This window comes from Dermochelys coriacea, chromosome 8 (assembly GCF_009764565.3).
Source record: "Dermochelys coriacea isolate rDerCor1 chromosome 8, rDerCor1.pri.v4, whole genome shotgun sequence".
NCBI classification, from domain to species: domain Eukaryota; kingdom Metazoa; phylum Chordata; order Testudines; family Dermochelyidae; genus Dermochelys; species Dermochelys coriacea.
This window is the reverse complement of record NC_050075.1, coordinates 75,863,460-75,882,657: the sequence shown is the minus strand read 5'-3', so window position 1 is coordinate 75,882,657 and position 19,198 is coordinate 75,863,460. Positions and strand designations below refer to the sequence as shown.

Genomic DNA, 19,198 nt, shown 5'->3' with positions numbered 1-19,198 from the left:
ACTAAAATGTCAAGTCTCGTGAACCCCCTCCTAAAAATGAATATCTCCAGGGATTTTCTCCTTTACCCGAGTATAAATTTATAAAAGCATTGATCTTGGAAATATAAAATTTGGTTTTATGACATGCTTATCACACACTATTTATTATTATTCATTACAGTATTATTACAGTATGAAAACAGCAACACTCTTCCAAGATCTCACTTTCATAGCTTGTATCACTTTGAATTAGCCTGTTGTAAGACAAGGCTCCTATGTTTCATCAAGGAGTATCAGACATGAAATAGCATGAAGGAATTTAAGAAGCCAACTCAAAGAGTTCCTCCTACACAAGCATTCAGGTCTTGAGCAGTCCAGGCAAACAACGCACGTTACAACAAAGCTTAAACTTGTTCTTCATAATAATTTTTAAAACTATACTAGCGGCCTATTTAATTTTAAAAACAGCAAAAAATATCCACCTCCCTTTCCATTTCTTACAAGGAGTCTTGAAGTTTATCACACTGAGGAGATTTAGATATGCTTGCTTTGATCTGCTTGGCTCTTGGAAGTCCAGGGGCTCCGGGCTGCTGGCCCCATGCTATCCCTAGGGACAGCTCTGTCCGTCATTAGGGAATTTTTTCCTGAGAACCCCCCCGTAACATTTTTGCGAACCCCCAGGGGCAGGATCCACAAAGATTTTTTTATATATAAAAATACACACACACACCCCCTACAGCAGTTACCCTTCCCAGTGGAGAAACAGTTTGTAAGGAAAGTGTAGATCGCTATAGCAGGGAAAGAATGCTAATAAACGGATGACATCAAGAAAGCTGAAGTGTTCGATGCCTGTTTTGCTCCAGTCTTTGCTAAAAAGGGTTAACAAAGAGGACCCAGAAAATTATGGGCCAGTCAGCTTAACTTGGATACCTGGAAAGATACTGGAACAAATGATTAAACAATCAATTTATAAACACCTAGAGGATAACAGGGTTATAAGGAATAGCCAAGATGGATTTGCAAAGAACAAATCCTGTCAAGCCAAACTAATTTCCTTTTTTGAGTGGGTTACTGGCCTGCACAACTGGTGATCAGAATAGTGATCAATGGCTTGGCATTATACTGGGAGGATGTATCTAGTGGGGTCAGTCCTGGGTCTGGTGCTAGTCAATATTTTCATTGATGACTTGGATAATGGAGTGGAGAAAATTTGTGGATGACACCAAGCTTGGAGGTATTGCAAGCACTTGGGAGGACAGGATTAGATGCAAAACAGCCTTGATAAACTGCAGAATTAGTCTGAAATCAACAAGATGACATTCAGTAGAGGCGAGTGCAGAGTACTTCACTTAGGAAGGAGAAATCAAATGCACAACTACAAAATAGGGAATAATTGGCTAGGTGGTACTGCTGCTGAAAAGGATCTGGGGGTTATAGTAGATCAAAAATTGCATATGAGCCAACAATGTGATACAGTTGTGAAAAAGGCTAATATTATTCTGGGATGCATTAAAGAGTGTTGTTTGTGAGTCATGGGAGGTAATTGTCCACTCTACTTTATACCTCAGCTGGAGAACTGTGTCCAATTCTGGATGTCACATTTTAAGAAAGATGTGGATGAACTGGAGAGAGTCCAGAGGAGAGGAACAAAAATGATAAGATTTAGAAAATCTGACCTATGAGGAAAGATTTAAAAGGTCTTGGGAAAAAAAAATGAGTTGGGGATCTGACAAGTCCTCAAATATGGTATGGTCTGTTATAAAGAGGCCTGTGACAAGTTGTTCTTCATGTCCATCAGTGTAGGACAAGAAGGAAGTAATGGGCTTAATCTGAAGCAAGGGAGATTTAGTTTAGATATTAGGAAACCCTTTCTAACTCTTAAAGATAGTAAAGCTCAAGAATAGGCTTCCAAGGGAGGTTGTGTAATCCCCATAATTGGAGGTTTTTAAGAACACGTTGGACAAACACCTATCAGGGATAGTCTGAATTTACTTAGTCCTGCCTCAGTGCTTGATGACTTCTTGAGGGCCCTTCCAGTTCTACAATTCTATGATTATACCAGCAAAAGAGTTTTGGCAGTATAGATTAAACTGGTTCCCCAAATGGAATAAACTGAACCAGGAAGATTTTTTTTCTTGCAATAACTGCGTCTGTACTAAGGCTTTGCTGGAATAGCTATGTCTGTTAGCCTTGTGACTTTTCACATCCCTAACAGACATAGCTATGCCAGCAAAACTTAAGTGTAGGCCAGACCATATGGTTTGACTCTTCCAGGGACATTTAAAAAGGAATTGAAATGCTGTTCAAAAAACCCCCAAAACCTCAAAGTATAGAATTTAATTTTATTTGTTTATGAAAACTTTACATCTTAAAACCAAAGATTTGAAAAATTTAGATACTACTTAGCTAAGCAGTCAAGACTTGAATTCAGGGTTCCATATTTCTCTTGCAAGAGTCAGTCATGTCTTCCATTTATTGTAGATATTTCTAGGCACCTACAAGAACACTGAGTAGTCTTTAAGTGCTGTGCAAGGGAAATGTAGAACCATGAACTCAGATCTTGGCAAGTAAATAAAAGGACACTTTTTTGTTAAACAAATTTAATTTGTATCTGGAAACTTACACTATGTGAACTGTTTCGAAAATAGCAATACCACATCTGAAATTGTCACTTCATTTGAAATTTCAACAAGTTTAGTATTTATAAGGCATTTTGGTGCCCTTTAACATACTGTTTTCTGCACATTTGGTTGTTCATCGCTAAAAGGAAAACTGTAAATTTGTCTTGAAGCCTAAGACCAGGAGGGAAGTTAGGTTTTACCTTTTTTTTTTCCCCCTCTAGACATGTGTAAGTAAGTTTTTAAGGACATTTATCATGTACACGCCTTAATAGTCAGACTGGCCAAACAGTTTGGCATTGCACTTCAAATCCATCCCATATGTGAAGTTAACTTCCATTCATATGAGCCATTCCTCCATCAGGGATGTGGGTTATTCCAACAATTCTTTGCATTAATGAGAATGTTCTGTTTACTGGGTGTGGTTTCCAAAATACTATATGATCCCTTACTTCCTGGTCTTGATGTGACTGTATTTTGACAATCATTTAATCTTGTTAGTCAAATGTGCCATTTTTACTGAGTATGGAGCATGAGGGGGTTGAAGTTACTAATCCAGAGAACAAATCTAACCCCTGCAGGCCAGACAGGTAGGGACACTCAAAGTTTAAGATGAACCAACTAAATGTTTGTATGTGCTTTAACTTCACACCCCTGTGTGGATGCTCTCTGTGGATTCAGAAGTAAAGTGGCCTTAAGCCATGTGCTTTAACTAAAAGTGACACGTTAATTCATCTTAACTTTTCTGAGTGTCCCCATGTAAGCCAGCCCTTAATAGAAAACATGCTGCAGCTGAATGGAACTGAAATCATCATGATGGAAGCATGCAATTTGTGTTCTATTCTCTCGCCCTAAATATTGTGTATTCAACACGTTTAAAATGTTAATACATGAACATACCACAATGTTGACATGTTTCATGGAAGCATGTGTTAGAAATGGTTTTAAGTCTTCTATTGTAACTAGAAACATTATGAATTATGCTTCCTACTACACTCTAAATGCACTTTTCTTTTTTATTACAAGACGTCAGCAAGTTGCTCCTAGGGCAGGTACACCAGGATTCAGAGCACCAGAGGTGTTAACTAAGTGCCCTACTCAGACTACAGGTAGTATTCATCAGACTGAAATAAGTGACTCTTCTACACTTGGGTCTTCCCCATTTGTGCATATTACTTTCTCTGATTCTATTAACTCCTTTTCTGTTTACATATGGAATTCATTTTATTGGCCTTTCTAGCATTGTTCTAGCTTTTTTTTTTTATTAAAGTGTTCATTACTCATGCTGAAGAACAAGTTAGGAATGTTTTTAAAATGTTTGAAACTTGAATACATCTTAATTCATTTAAGGTAAAGAGCCATATGCAGCAGTTCAGTAGAGTTTGTGTTTTTAAAAAGACAGAACTTTCAGCTTTTTCCAACTTTTTGGCTTTGTGTCAGTTTAAATGTTCTGAAGTGCCCGTCTTCCCCCTCGCCCCCCTTATACTTCAGATGCTTTTTAAAGAGAGATTCTATCAACCAGTGTGCTTTCAGAGCAAGTATAATTAACACAGTATGACTGCAAACATTCTTTAAAGACCACAGGAAAAGCTGATATCGACTACTTGATCTGTGCAGGCATCCAGAAATCAATGGATGTGAGATGAACAGACTTAATATAATATATATTTGAGTAATAAAGATTGCTTCTGAACAGCTTCCTATGATCCCCCAAACTCTTACTCCTGGGTAGAAAAGTCAGGGTTCAGACTTCATAAAGCTTTCCTTTTTTCTTATTGAGATGTATACTTGTACAAGATTGCCAGTTAAAACATACACCGCTTTTCAAGTTAAAAAAAAAAATCTGAAGATAAAGACCTCTATAGCCTAGTAGTTCAAAGGGAAAAAGATGGGTTAGTCTGTCAGCCACATAGTTGATGTAAATACTGCGGAAAGGAATGTGTTTGTGAAAAGTGAGATAATAAAAAGCAGTAGTCAGTGGAGTAGTTGAAAGTTATGATACATAAGAAATATTAAGAAATGCAAACACTCAAATCATGGGTTAAATCATTGAGAGAAATGAATTTTAAGGTTAAAGCATGAGACTGGGAGATATGCATCCTAATCCTAGTTCTCCCAGACTTTTTTTTGTGGCCTAAGTCACTTAGGGCAGGATCCACAAAGATACGACGTGTTGCAACGCTCAATGTTGCAACACCTATCCCCTACGTGCCCTGCTCCCTAGTGGAATCCTCAGCCACATGTTAGGTACCCAAGATGAGGAGAGTTAGGCAGTTAAGGGAAGCATTGTCAGAAGCCAGCAAACTGAGTAAGGAGCCACCTAAGCTAACCCAGAGAAAAAAGCAGAGGTCGGGGGTGGACCTTAGGCCCAGATCTTCAGTGGTATTTAGGCACCTAACTCGCATTGATCTGGGCCTTAAGTGCCCAGTTATAATCAGAAGTAGGCACCTCCCTCCACCTGGTATTCTCAACAATGAACCTTCTCCTAGAGTTAGGTGCCTAAGCCAGGTGAGCTACTTAGGTATCCAATGCCCTATCAGCTGAAACCCAGGCCATTCATTCCCCCCCCCCCCCGCAACAAAAACAAAAAAAAAAAACCCCAAAACATCATCATCTTCTGAAATACCAAATGGCCTGGAGGTTAAGACACTCATTTGGGTTGTGGGTTCAAGTTCCTGTTTCAAGTCAGGCAGTGCAGGGATTTGAACCAACATCCCAAGGGAGTGCCCTAAGCAAACAGACACACATGCCAACCTAACCTATTGGAACAGTTCCACTTTGTATTAAATAATTAAATATTCATCGGGACAGGGACTTGAACCCGGATCTCCTGCATCCAGTGTGAATGCCCTAACCATTGGTTATAGTCAGTATTGCTCTCTTGTATATTTATTTATACAAAGAGCAAAGTCTCAACAGGCGAGCTCCCCACACCTGTATACCCAATTGTCTAGTGGTTAGGGCACTCGCCTGGGATGAGGGAGAGCTGGGTTCAAGTCCCTGGTTAAAGTCAGGTCCTTCACATTCTAGGTGAGTGTTTTAAGCAGACATGCGTGCGCCAATCTGCGGGGGAATGCCTACTTTGAGAATGCTGTTTCATGGCTTGGTTTGAGCTAGAGCTTGGATTAGTTTGTTCATTTAGTGGTGGCATCAGCACTTAACTCTGCAAATGCTGACCTGTGGAAATGTAGTCATCTACAGGATTAGGCAACAACTGAGTGGCAGTTCTGCGAATGTCAGAGGTACCTAAATCAGGGACATAGATGCCTAAAGAAACAGTTAGACATTTAAATACCTTTGTAGATCTAACCTTTAATATGTATGGCTCTGCTTCCCCATCCATAAAGTGAGGGTAATATTTAACTACCCCATAAAGGCCTGATGCTAACTTCATCAATGATTATAACTTTGAGATCCTCTGTTAGATCCTGCAGAAGTGCAAAGTACACTTTGCAACTGTGTGCCCATAATTCCATCTGTTTAGCTATTTCTTCATTAAAGAGTTAACCACTAGTTTGATAATTTCAGGTAATTTAGCACTTTACATATTCAGATCACTGTTGAGACTGTGTTTATAAGTGAAATAATTAAATTCAGATCTGTATAATGCATTCTACAACGCACAAACTTTTTTTGGAAAAGTTAAGCTGCTACTTTTTTCCTCTCAAAAGCACACAGAACTGTTCAACCCCTTTTTTCCTTTCCCCCCCATTCCTCAAAAATTGACAATTATTTTCATAACTCTAATGCTGAGTTTCCATCATGTTTGGGCAACTTTCCCCCCCAATACATTTGTACTCTTCATAAAACTGTGAAAAATGATTAACTCCTCCTAACTCTGCATTTCTTAAGATGGTTACTTTGTCAGGTGATTTCAGGTTAGAGGTAAAATCTTCAGTATGATAAATCCATGTGGAATTGTTAATCATCCACCGTTACAGAAAATTAATTACTTCAGATATTTAATTATTTGGAATTAGTGCTGGCTGTATATTTTAAACCTTTTCCCTAGGCAAATTTTTAGATAATCTCTAGAGCATGTATTATTATTAAAACACTTAAAGTGACTGGCTATTGGCAAGGATTGTAATCCACCAGCCCAATTTTTTTTTTCCCCCCCTACCTAAAAAGCTTAGTACTGGTTAGAGCTATATCTGCATATTGTGATTGCATGCTTAAAACTAGCATCAGATTAAGGCCTTGATCCTGCAAACACTGAAGTAAATTCTAACTATACTTAGAGTGGTTCCATAAAAGTCATAAAAAAAAAAAGACTATTCATATGGGTAAAGCTATGCATTTGCTTAAGAGCTTACAGGATTGGGGACTAAGGGCTTGTCTTCACTACCGTTAGGGTTAATCAACCTAAGTTACACTAGCTGTAGCTCACAAAAGCTTATGCTCAAATAAATGTGTTGGTCTCTAAGGTGCCACAAGTACTCCTTTTCTTTTTTGCGAATACAGACTAACACGACTGCTACTCTGAAACCAACTAAAAGAAAAGGAGTACTTGTGGCACCTTAGAGACTAACATTTATTTGAGCATAAACTTTCGTGAGTTACAGCTCACTTCAACGGATGCCTTTGGTGGAAAATACAGTGGGGAGATTTATATACGCACACAGAGAACATGAAACAATGGCTTTTATCATACACGCTGTAAGGAGAGTGATCACTTAAGATGAGCTATTACCAGCAGGAGGGGGGGAAGGGGAGGAGGAAAACCTTTTATGGTGATAATCAAGGTGGGCCATTTCCAGCAGTTAACAAGAACGTCTGAGGAACAGTGGGGAGTGGGGTGGGGGGAGAAATAACATGGGGGAAATAGTTTTACTTTATGTAATGACCCATCCATTCCCAGTCTCTATTCAGGCCTAAGTTAATTGTATCCAGTTTGCAAATTAATTCCAATTCAGCAGTCTCTCGCTGGAGTTTAAGTTTTTTTGTTGAAGGATAGCTACTCTCAGGTCTGTAATCCAGTGAGCGGAGAGATTGAAGTGTTCTCTGACTGGTTTTTGAATGTTATAATTCTTGACGTCTGATTTGTGTCCATTTATTCTTTTACATAGAGACTATCCAGTTTGACCAACGTACATGGCAGAAGGGCATTGCTGGCACGTGATGGCATATATCACATTGGTAGATGCACAGGAGAACGAGCCTTATAGTGTTACAGCTACGTGAATAACGTAGTTGGAGTCGATGTAGCTTAGGTTGACTTATCCCGGTGTCTTTACTGCGCTGTGTTGACAGACGCTCTCCGGTCACCTTCCCTTACTCTTCTCAGAGAGGTGGATCAAAGTTGACCAGAGAGTACTCTGTGGTCGATTTAGTGGGTCTTTACTAGGCCCGCTAAATCAACCACTGCTGCATTGATTGCAGAAAAAGTAAAGACCAGCCCTAAAACTGTACTTAACTTCACCTTTAACCATGTAGGTTACATGTCAACAAAATTAAGAGGTAATTCATTACATTATTTCTTTTGAAACTTTGCTGGTCACGTGGGGTTTTTTTTTTTTAGACTCCAGGTAATAAAATTGTGGGTTCTTTTTTACTAAAAGCTTGCTTTCACTTGCAGCAATTGACATGTGGTCTGCAGGAATCATCTTCCTTTCTTTGCTCAGTGGACGGTATCCATTTTACAAAGCAAGTGATGATTTAACTGCTTTGGCACAAATCATGACTATTCGTGGATCCAGAGAAACTATTCAGGCTGCTAAAACATTTGGTATGCAAGTTTTTAATTACAGGAAAAAAAATTTCTATTGTTTAGAAATTGCATTTATATAGTGCTGTTCATCCTAAAGAATTCTCAAACTGCTTACAAATTATATATTGCCCTTCACTGAAATGCAGCAATTTTGGGAATGGCATATAGCAACTATGTAAGGACTCCTATAGGAATTTGGTTAGAACATTTGAACTAACATCCTTATTCCTGCAGAAAGTGCCCAGGAGTTTTAAATCAATGTGGCTGAAGATACGGATATTGTAACTATTAGCTTGTTTAAAAGAAAAAGCCATTAGAAATATTTGGGATTAAAATAATTCCAGTGGAAACAGGGTGTTTTTTTTTTTTTTTTTCAAGTAAACATTTCCCTTCATTGTTTACAACTCAATCATTGCAGCATTTAATATCTGAAAGTGAAAATGACAACATTGTCATTCTCCAAACTGGGAGATGCAAATTATGGAAAACAGCATACATAAAGAAAGGTAAATTGGGTTTTTAATGTTTCTTTATTTCTACTAATTGAAGGTAGTGGTTTTAAAATAGACAAATAAATTGGTTAAAATATCTTAAAGTTGGTGTGTGTGACCAGAAGTAGTTAGTTTAGTTTTAACTATTTGATGCGGGTTGGGATCAAACAGAAAAAGCTTTTCAAAGCCACACTGTGGGTCAGTTTCTGATCCGCACCTTTCAGGAAGTGCATGATGTGGTGTGTTGCTACTGGTGACTTTGCCATTTGTCCTGCCTCAATTTAAGTAAGAGCACTCCCGCCTCACCTTCTACAACTCCAGAATGCCACTCTGATTTTTTTTTTTTTTTTTAAATGGGGCCAGTAGCTGTGTAGCCTGCTGTAAAATGGCAACACAAAAACCTCACGACTACCAAGTCTAAGGAAAGTATTAAACATAGGAAAATTGCAAAGTCTAACAAAAGTAAAATGTTTAATGTTCCTCGTTTCTCTCAAGTTATATGAAAAGGTAGTTATTTGTCACTTCACAAATAACTTATCCAAAAACAAGTATGAGAGTTCTTTATAGTTCTTTTCTTCAAGTGTAGTTAGCATGGTATGTTATCCAAAATACAGAGTATGCAGTATGTTATGGAAACATTGCCAGTGATTCCATGACTGACCTGGGTTTTGCAATTAAAGCAGGGATTTACCCACTTTATGTATGAGGAATACTGCATATCCTCCCCAAAATTACAGCACTTACTCTTGAGTACAGAATGAATTGAGAATTTTCCACTAAATTGGCTTAATTAGTTTGTTATAATTAATTAAGAAGTCTTCCCCTTCCCCCCAATGATCTTAATACTGGAATAATGGATATTTCAAACTACCCTTATAGTTAAAACTCACAAATCTTCTGTATAAGCTACATTTCTTGACTTTTTGTAGGATTAATGGTAACTTTTTCCCCCCCATTTTGCTTCTTAAGCTGGGGATAAGAATAATGTATTAAAGAATTTCATGTAGAACTGCCCTCTTTCAAAATGGTGACCAGCTTTCATCGTTCTCAATGGGGCCATGGCCACAGAATGCTGGACTCAGCTTGCTGGAAACCATGGGAGATGGTGATCATCTTTTTTTTTTTAAAAGGGGATTTTTGAAAGAAGGCACCTGAACTAGGACAGCTATGACCTTTGAGATGTCCCAAACCCTGAAATTTGCAATTTTATACATGTACTAAAACAGTGCTTAGTAAACACAGTATTTTCCTCATAGGCAAATCAGTACTGTGTACTAAAGAAGTCCCAGCACAGGATTTAAGAACACTCTGTGAAAGACTGAGAGGAACAAATAGCAGCTGTGCTAAATCAACAAGCGATATGCACACCAACTCTTTATATGAACCTGCTCTGGCAATTGAGACAGACAAAAAAGTAGAGTTTGCTTCCCAACCACTTGAGGAAAAACTCCAGCGTCTGAAGAACTGTCATGAAGGTGACAATGACTTGGAAATTAAGATAACAGAAAAGGCAACTGATTTGAAAGGATGGCACAGAGTTCCTGATGAAGCTTATGATCTACTTGATAAGCTACTAGATCTAAACCCGGCTACAAGAATAACTGCAAAAGAGGCTTTGCTGCATCATTTTTTTAAAGATATCAGTCAGTGAGAAGACACCTGATTCCATTATTTCCTTGAGCTTTGCTTCACATGAAAATATTACACAGTATTAGTTGAATTTCAGAAGCTCACTTTGAGTTTATCTATCTTCATGACATGTAGTGATCTGCTTTTCTTGTACTGTGTGGAACTGGTTTCTGAAAAATTACCAGAAATATGTTTCTGGTGGAGGAAGGTTGGCATCACGGATTGGAAGTAGAATATGGAGCATTTCACCTTTTTAAAATCACAATTTCAAGTCTATTTCTTGTTACTAGTGATGGAAACATCTTCTGATGGCTGTTCAGTGGCCTATGTGAAGTGAATTTATGGTTGTAGTCCAACTGTAGAATTCAAGTGTTCACATTACCAAAACCCTTCCTTGTTGACACTTAGATACCAAATATTGAATAAACATGACAAGTGACATATTTTCACTCCCCTACGTTATTGCTGGAGCTCATTGGTGAGGTGTGGGAAAGGTAGCTGTCTGTGCTGTACCTGTTCTAGGAGGAAAAGAAGGACTTAGTCTAAGACTGTCAATAATTTTCATGAGCACTAAGTTGACTTATTTGTTTTTAAATCTTCAATAAAATCTAACTAATCTTTCCTATAAAAATACACAAATGTTTTTTTGTGAGACTTTGGGTTAAAATACGATATTTAGTATTCTGTGCACATGCATACATCCCTTTTTCTCCTTGTGATCCACTTACTTTCCAGCTTGTTGTCCTTTTTGTGTTGGACAGCCTAGGTACTTTGCCACTGGCCACAGATAGTCTATCCAAGTCATCCCTGGAAAATACTTTTTTTTTTTTAAATAAACTGCTAATCTAGGGGTCAGGTGTTGTTTTGACTGTGTAACCTCCGTAAGGGCAAGTGTTCCAAGATGTATACCTTCCCCATGCTGCTTGAGCAGTGGGGATTAGCATAAGCACTGCTGTTGTGCACAACCTTTACTTTCTCAACTAAAGTAACATGGCTAATGTCAATGCACACCTCACCAATTAGCTCATGGGGCATGTATGCATATCAGTATAAGTGTTTCGGAAACTTGCATTTTTCACAAATTATCCATTAAATAAAAGTTTTGCTTTTATAACTTGGGAAGATTGTTTAGTGGTAATAGTTTAAAACTGCCAAAATACTGGTAAGGAAAGGACATCCTGAGGGATGTGTCTGGGCAGAAAATTATAAAAGAAACATCAGTATTTTAATGGTTTCAGAGTAGCAGCCGTGTTAGTCTGTATTCGCAAAAAGAAAAGGAGTACTTGTGGCACCTTAGAGACTAACATTTATTAGAGCATAAGCTTTCGTGAGCTACAGCTCACTTCATCGGATGCATTTGGTGGAAAAAACAGAGGAGAGATTTATATATACACACACACACAGAGAACATGAAACAATGGGTTTATCATACACACTGTAAGGAGAGTGATCACTTAAGATAAGCCATCACCAACAGCAGGGGGGGGGAAAGGAGGAAAACCTTTCATGGTGACAAGCAGGTAGGCTAATTCCAGCAGTTAACAAGAATATCAGAGGAACAGTGGGGGGTGGGGTGGGAGGGAGAAATACCATGGGGAAATAGTTTTACTTTGTGTAATGACTCATCCATTCCCAGTCTCTATTCAAGCCTAAGTTAATTGTATCCAGTTTGCAAATTAATTCCAATTCAGCAGTCTCTCGTTGGAGTCTGTTTTTGAAGCTTTTTTGTTGAAGTATAGCCACTCTTAGGTCTGTGATCGAGTGACCAGAGAGATTGAAGTGTTCTCCAACTGGTTTTTGAATGTTATAATTCTTGACGTCTGATTTGTGTCCATTCATTCTTTTACGTAGAGACTGTCCAGTTTGGCCAATGTACATGGCAGAGGGGCATTGCTGGCACATGATGGCATATATCACATTGGTAGATGCACAGGTGAACGAGCCTCTGATAGTGTGGCTGATGTGATTAGGCCCTATGATGGTATCCCCTGAATAGATATGTGGACAGAGTTGGCAACGGGCTTTGTTGCAAGGATAGGTTCCTGGGTTAGTGGTTCTGTTGTGTGGTGTGTGGTTGCTGGTGAGTATTTGCTTCAGATTGGGGGGCTGTCTGTAAGCAAGGACTGGTCTGTCTCCCAAGATCTGAGAGAGCGATGGCTCGTCCTTCAGGATAGGTTGTAGATCCTTGATGATGCGTTGGAGGGGTTTTAGTTGGGGGCTGAAGGTGATGGCTAGTGGCGTTCTGTTGTTTTCTTTGTTGGGCCTGTCCTGTAGTAGGTGACTTCTGGGTACTCTTCTGGCTCTGTCAATCTGTTTCTTCACTTCAGCAGGTGGGTCCTTCAGCCCCCAACTAAAACCCCTCCAACGCATCATCAAGGATCTACACCTCCCACCCCACCCCCCACTGTTCCTCTGATATTCTTGTTAACTGCTGGAATTAGCCTACCTGCTTGTCACCATGAAAGGTTTTCCTCCTTTCCCCCCCTGCTGTGGGTGATGGCTTATCTTAAGTGATCACTCTCCTTACAGTGTGTATGATAAACCCATTGTTTCATGTTCTCTGTGTGTGTGTATATAAATCTCTCCTCTGTTTTTTCCACCAAATGCATCCGATGAAGTGAGCTGTAGCTCACGAAAGCTTATGCTCTAATAAATTTTTTAGTCTCTAAGGTGCCACAAGTACTCCAGTATTTTAATGTTTTCCTGCATAAATCCCTCAGTGATAGAAAACAGTTCAACGGGCTTCATCATATAGAGCTGCTATATTCAGGGGTTTGTTAGTGTTTAACTCTGGAAAAACTTGCTCAAGACTTAAAAGGAGCTACTACTTTGCCTATAAAGTGCTCCAGGCTGAAAATTGCCCTAAAGTATCTTGGCCTAAAAGCAAGTCTTTAATTTCAAATTTGCTAAACCACAGTTTTACTTATTTCTTTGTAAATGTTGCCTTGTTTTAAAGTTGGATTAATTTTAGATATATTAACTCAGTGTTTAATTCGATAAGTGAGATAGGCAGTAGATGTTTTATAACTCATATCTCCTTTCTCAGTATTAATCCATATGCAGAACAGAGATTTTTTTTTTAAATGCAGTTATAAATGAATCAAGGTAGAGGCAAAAATGAATCCATAACGCTGCATTTGTGGAATGATTAAATACAGAAGCCAGGTTCAGAGGAGTGAATCACTAATGCCATTTACTAGGTGTGCACTTGCATAACTAAACTATGAAACTCACAAGGAGGTAAGTGGAAAGTAAGAGAAGCATACCATAAAATATTTCCCCATTGATCGTTGGGGATCCAGGCTTTGCTAAGTTGATCAAAGGCTGGGGTGAAAGTGAACAGTTTTGTGAGAGAAGACTGAACAAGTTATGTGCAATTCCTGTATACTAGCATATAGAGCTGTTGGCATCAAGAGTTGTCAGCAATGGGTCCGTCATCTGGTACTGAGAAGGGTTTAGCCTGTTACGGGGGCAGGGAGAGAATTTTCCAGACCTTTAAGACATAAATCTTAACTATGCTTTGTGGAATTGTATTGAAAAGTTTTGTCCCATTTATGGTAAAAGGAACTTAATAGAGTGGGGGTGATTCTACTGTTGACAACCATTATTAAATGGGTTTTCCAGCTCCCACTGCCTCAAAGGCAGTTTGAGGACCTGATTTCTTACTGATCCAAGCCACGTTTATAGCCTTGCTCTAGTACTAGTAGTAGCAACACTGTTGTACCCTCTTGGGCTGCAGTCATGGAGCAGGGCTGCACTGCTATTCACTGTACAAACACCTAACAAAAAGATGGCCCCTGCCACTATTGAAAAAATCATAGTGAGGAAATATCCTCTCTCCTCTCTGCACACATCCAGGCTTATGGAAAGGTTTTGTGGGGAAGAGGAAAAGGTTTCCATTGCATAGTATAAATCTAATTACCCTCCACCTGACACATGTCTACAGCTTATCTTCTCTGTGGCTACAAAGTTTTATGTAAATTGAACAAGAACTATTTCCCCAAGTGATGCAACTTTAGCACTCTGCATTGCATTTTGGCTATATCACAGTTGTGGATATACAGGGTTTTCCTCATGAACACATACAGTTTCTGTTATAAATTAAGGGTCTGACTCTGCAAAACCTTATAACTAGGCATAGTTCTGACTATCATGAGTTGGCCCACTGAAGTTACAGTAATACCAGGCATAATACTAAGTGCTTGCAGGATTGGGGCCTAAGCAACAACTGTCCTCTGCATTCTGAAGAAATGTGGGGGTTGTATTTAAAATGGTTAGAGTGAAACCATAAAATGTCACAGATTTCACAATATTTTCATTGTGCAAAGAGAAATTGGTCTATTTTCAGCAGTTTGGGGAAAAAAAAACGAACAACTATTCATGCTTTCTACTGAAAGTTTAGTATGTCTTTCCATATACAATTTTTTTGAAATACTAATGGAGTTGCTACTATAAAAGGTTGAGTAATGCTCTTTGAAAAGATTACTGCTCTAGCATTTTTATGAAACTTTCCCATATAAGGTGGTGATGATAGTGTAAATGCCCTAACGAGGGCTGAGGATGAAAAGCAATTATTTCAACATAATCAAACTTATAAAGATCTTGAATTGAATAAGAATTACTAAATGATGGTAATCTCACACAGTTTCTGGCGTCAGCTGTTAGAGAAAAATGTCTGCAGATGTCAGAATATTGATTGCAGAAAATCTTTAAACCCACAAAACCCTGGAGCCCAGGTTTTAGTAATTTCTGCTGTTTATGTAATTTCAGCACAGCGCATCACTGAGAAGTTATTTATCTAAAGGAACTGTGGCCAAATTTGGCAGGCAGTGCTGTCTGCCAGTGTATTTTTTCCTCCTACATTCACTCGTTCTGTCTGTGGTCTTTCTAGAGTACAAGCTGACACCAAGCAAAAATATGTCAACTATCAATGGCAAATTCTCTAAACTGCTTTAGGTTTTTGGGGTTTTTTTTTTGTTACTTTCCGTTTATTAGCCATAGCATGGTGCACCTTTCTGTCCTGGGTAGTGGAAATACTATCCATTGTATTAGTTGAATAACCAGAATGGGCAGTAAATTATTAAATTATTAATGGTGTTATGTCAAAGTGTTAGGTTTTGAGAAAAGTTCCACAAGAGACCTCGCTAAGTTCATTGTTCAATATATTCACTAACCAACCAGACAAGAGTTGCAATTTGTTACTCTAGGTTAGCCAGTGATTTGAAACTTGGAGGATAAAGTGAAAATAAAATATACATATAAAAGATTTATAGCACTTTTAAGTTCTAGCTAAGACCTATCAAAGCACCTTATAAAGGAAGGGTAAAGGGAAGGAAAAAAAGAATCAACGAAATTGAGCACGGATAAATGCAAGGTTGTTCATGTAGTGAAGAAAAAACCTAAGGCTTAGGTAGAGAATAGGGAGATTTGGAGAAATGATTTGCCACAGGTATTTTAATGACTGCTATGCATCTTTCTCCCCTACCCCCAAGCGTAGTCCCTGTTAACCCCCACCCTTGCACCATAGATGAACCACCAGGATTCCTCTTCAGCACATCACTGATTTGGGTGATTGATAACTGAATCGGAGGCTGCAAGGGAATACTGTTGCAATAAAAGCCATTCTATACTGAGCTCTCTCAATAGAAGTACTAAAAGAGCAAGAGGGTAATTGCTGCTGCATCATATATTGCGAGGCCATAGCTGGAATACTGACTTTTAGAGACCATACTATGAATAGGATTATTAATAAATTGCACAGAAACCAAAGGAGGTCAGCAAAAATGATTGACTTGGGAAGCATGACATATGCCCAGAGACTAAGAGAAAATAATATATAGAATCCTGAGAAAAGAAGGCTGGGGCAGATATAACAATCTGAAAATACTCATGTGGATGTAACAGGAAAGGAATGGATTATTCTCAATACTGTACAAGCACAGAACAGGAATTAATCTATACTAGACTTCTGCCTCCTTCCCATCACAACTCATGCTGTTTTCCCCCCTCATTGTAATGGCAGTTAATAGGGCAGAACTACCAAGAGAATTGCCACCTCTAGAGAGATTCAAAGCACTATTAGAAAGTAACTATACAGAATTCGGTATGTAATCAGTAGCAGCAATGTAGATGAAAAAATATTCATAATCTTATCCAAATCTAATATTTTGTTGGAGGGGTGGGGGATGGAGGGGAGACTTAGAAGGAGTTGAAGGAATGATGAAGACAGCTTAGTTAAGGCAAATGCAAAGTGAATTGGAATACTTCTGATATTTGGAAACAAGTTACAAAATGGTAAAGTGCTTCTCTGCCAGAGAAATATTTTGCCATATTGTTACAGTACCAGCACAACTGGAGTAGATGTTCTCTGTGCTCCTCTGCTTTCTCACCAGTGCAGTTCTGTTGTACAGGGGAGAGGGAGGTATGACTTGGACATGTGGGTGCCACAATGTGCAGATGCAAGTAGGATCATGATATGTCTTACATAGATCTAACTTTCTAACATGCACCTCAGCAGAGGTAGCTAGATCTGTGATGTATAGGGCCCTACCAAATTCACGGCCATGAAAAACACGTCACGGACCGTGAAATCTGGTCTTTTGTGTGCTTTTAACAGATTTCACAGGGAGACCAGCATTTCTCAAATTGCGGGTCCTGACCCAAAAGGGAGTTTGGGGGGGGGAATCATAAGGTTATTTTAGAGGCGTCGTGGTATTGCCACCCTTACTTCTGCATTGCCTTTAGAGCGGGGTGGCCAGAGAGCGGTGGCCAACGGCCAGGCGTCCAGCTCTGAAGGCAGCGCCCCACCAGCACAGTGCAGAAGTAAGAGTGACATGGAATGGTATTGCCACCCTTATTTCTGCGCTGCTGTCTGTAGAGCTAGGCCCTCAACAGGCAGCATTGCACAAGTAAGGCTGGCAATACCATTCCATGCCATCCTTACTTCTGCGCTGCTGTTTGCGGCCGCTCTGCCTTCATAGCTGGGCTCCTGAGTGGCAGCTGCTGGCCAGGAGCCCAGCGGTGAAGGCAGTGCCACCACCAGCAGCACAGAAATAAGGGTAGCAGTACACAACACCCCCCTACAATAACCTTACAACCTCCTCCAACTTCTTTTTGGGTCAGGACTCCTATAATTACATCATGAAATTTCAGATTTTTAAATTTCTATGACTGTGAAATCGACCAAAATGGACCATGAAATTTGGTAGGACCCTAGTGATGTAGCATGGTAGGGTGGATTCGTTTCCATTTTCCCTCTGTATACCTCTCCAACACCCAAACCAGCTCCTTGGCAGGATTTCAGCTTTAATATAGATCAATCATTTATTTCCTTCAGCCCTTCTAATATATGTAAAATGTAATCTAGGAACTATTACATCTGTTATTCTACTGAACTGAAATGTTTGTATCCTGTTCTGTCTTTCGTGAAGTTTTGTACTCTAGAGAATTTTTGCTTGGCATTCCTATTTCCTATGATTTTTTTTCCTTAATTATTTTCATTTGTATCTTTCTGGCCATTATACACTCGGTAGAAGTACTACTGAAAGTATTACATAAATACACCCATGCCTCTTACATGCCAAAAAGTGCTGTAGAGACTAATCTAAAGTGGGTGACACTAAAAGAGATAAAATTTACATTAAAGGGATGCCAACTTAAGTGTCGCTGGTTTCCTAATGTACTGTTGATATAAGTAACCCTAAGATAAGAGGAATCTATTTGTTCAGAATTTACTATTGCATTTGACAGCACTTTGTTTGGTTTTTTTTTTTTTTTGTATTTCCCCTGGTGAGTCTCCTTTTGCAGCTGGTGACGTTCCTGGAAGACGCTGTTTTAATGGAATTAAGTTTGGAGGGGCCGGGGGAGGACAACTGTTTTTATGGTCTCCAGTACTTCAGTTATCGAACCAGACAATGATCAATCCGTGGAATGGTAGTAAGACTACAATTCTGAGACATTACTCAATGTTCTCTACACTATATAGTCTCTTTGTGTGTGCATGTGAGTGAGAAGCTTAGAAGATAGGCTTTTCTACTAATGTAACTATAGTATGTTCAGATTTCAAATTCACTTTGTATTTTTTCCCCAGAAAGTAGTATATATACTAGATCAGCGGCTCATACTCATTTGTACTACTGCATTCCTGCTTGGCCAGTTCAAAGGGTAGTAAATGTTTAAATTGGCAGCCTGAACAGTGAGTGAAAATTTAAAAAAAAAAAAAAACTGTCTGGGATCATATGCTTGCTAAAGCTGGCATGCATAATTTTGTTATTCCTAAAGCGTGTAGTGCCATGGAGGTGACACAAGTCTAATAAATTGGTGTGTTTTTGCGTCAAGTTGATTGTAATGTATCCTTTCTGAAAACCTTTTCCAAACAATGTTGCAAGTTTCCTATGGTGAATTAGTTTGGAGGGATTTTTCAGGGCAGCCTGAACATAGTTCAGTGTGTTGTGACTGTCCATATGTAGTGACTCTTGCAACCAGTAGATTGACATACTTGTATTACTGTGAACCTGATGGACAGAAGCTTGCTTTAGGTCATGCACACCAATTCATAAATCTATGAAACAGGCTTTAAAAGAAATTACATGAGGGTATCTAGTAAGTAAAGTAAACTAAATTTGAGACGTATGCATGGAACTGCATTATCTGTTTTGAACATGTTTGCTTTCGAAAATTGTGAACTCCTTGGAGTAGAGACCAAGTCACTTTGCTCTGAAGAGCAAGCACATTTTGAGGTTCTGTATACATAAGTCATAAAGCATGTGGAG

The 19,198-nt window shown here is 39.0% G+C and overlaps 1 protein-coding gene across 4 annotated transcripts in view; it reads left to right on the top strand.

The window, feature by feature from the left end:
* Positions 1 to 11,247, top strand: part of CDC7 (cell division cycle 7) — a 34,343-nt gene extending 23,096 nt beyond the window's left edge. For all 4 annotated transcript variants that reach the window (XM_038414740.2, XM_043490509.1, XM_043490510.1 and 1 more), the window contains exons 10-12: positions 3,624 to 3,706; positions 8,176 to 8,325; positions 10,055 to 11,247. In XM_038414740.2, coding sequence (XP_038270668.1) covers positions 3,624 to 3,706; positions 8,176 to 8,325; positions 10,055 to 10,449 — 628 coding nt within the window. In that variant the 3' untranslated portion in view covers positions 10,450 to 11,247. The remainder of the gene's footprint in view (positions 1 to 3,623; positions 3,707 to 8,175; positions 8,326 to 10,054) is intronic.
* The last annotated feature ends 7,951 nt before the right edge of the window (positions 11,248 to 19,198 follow it).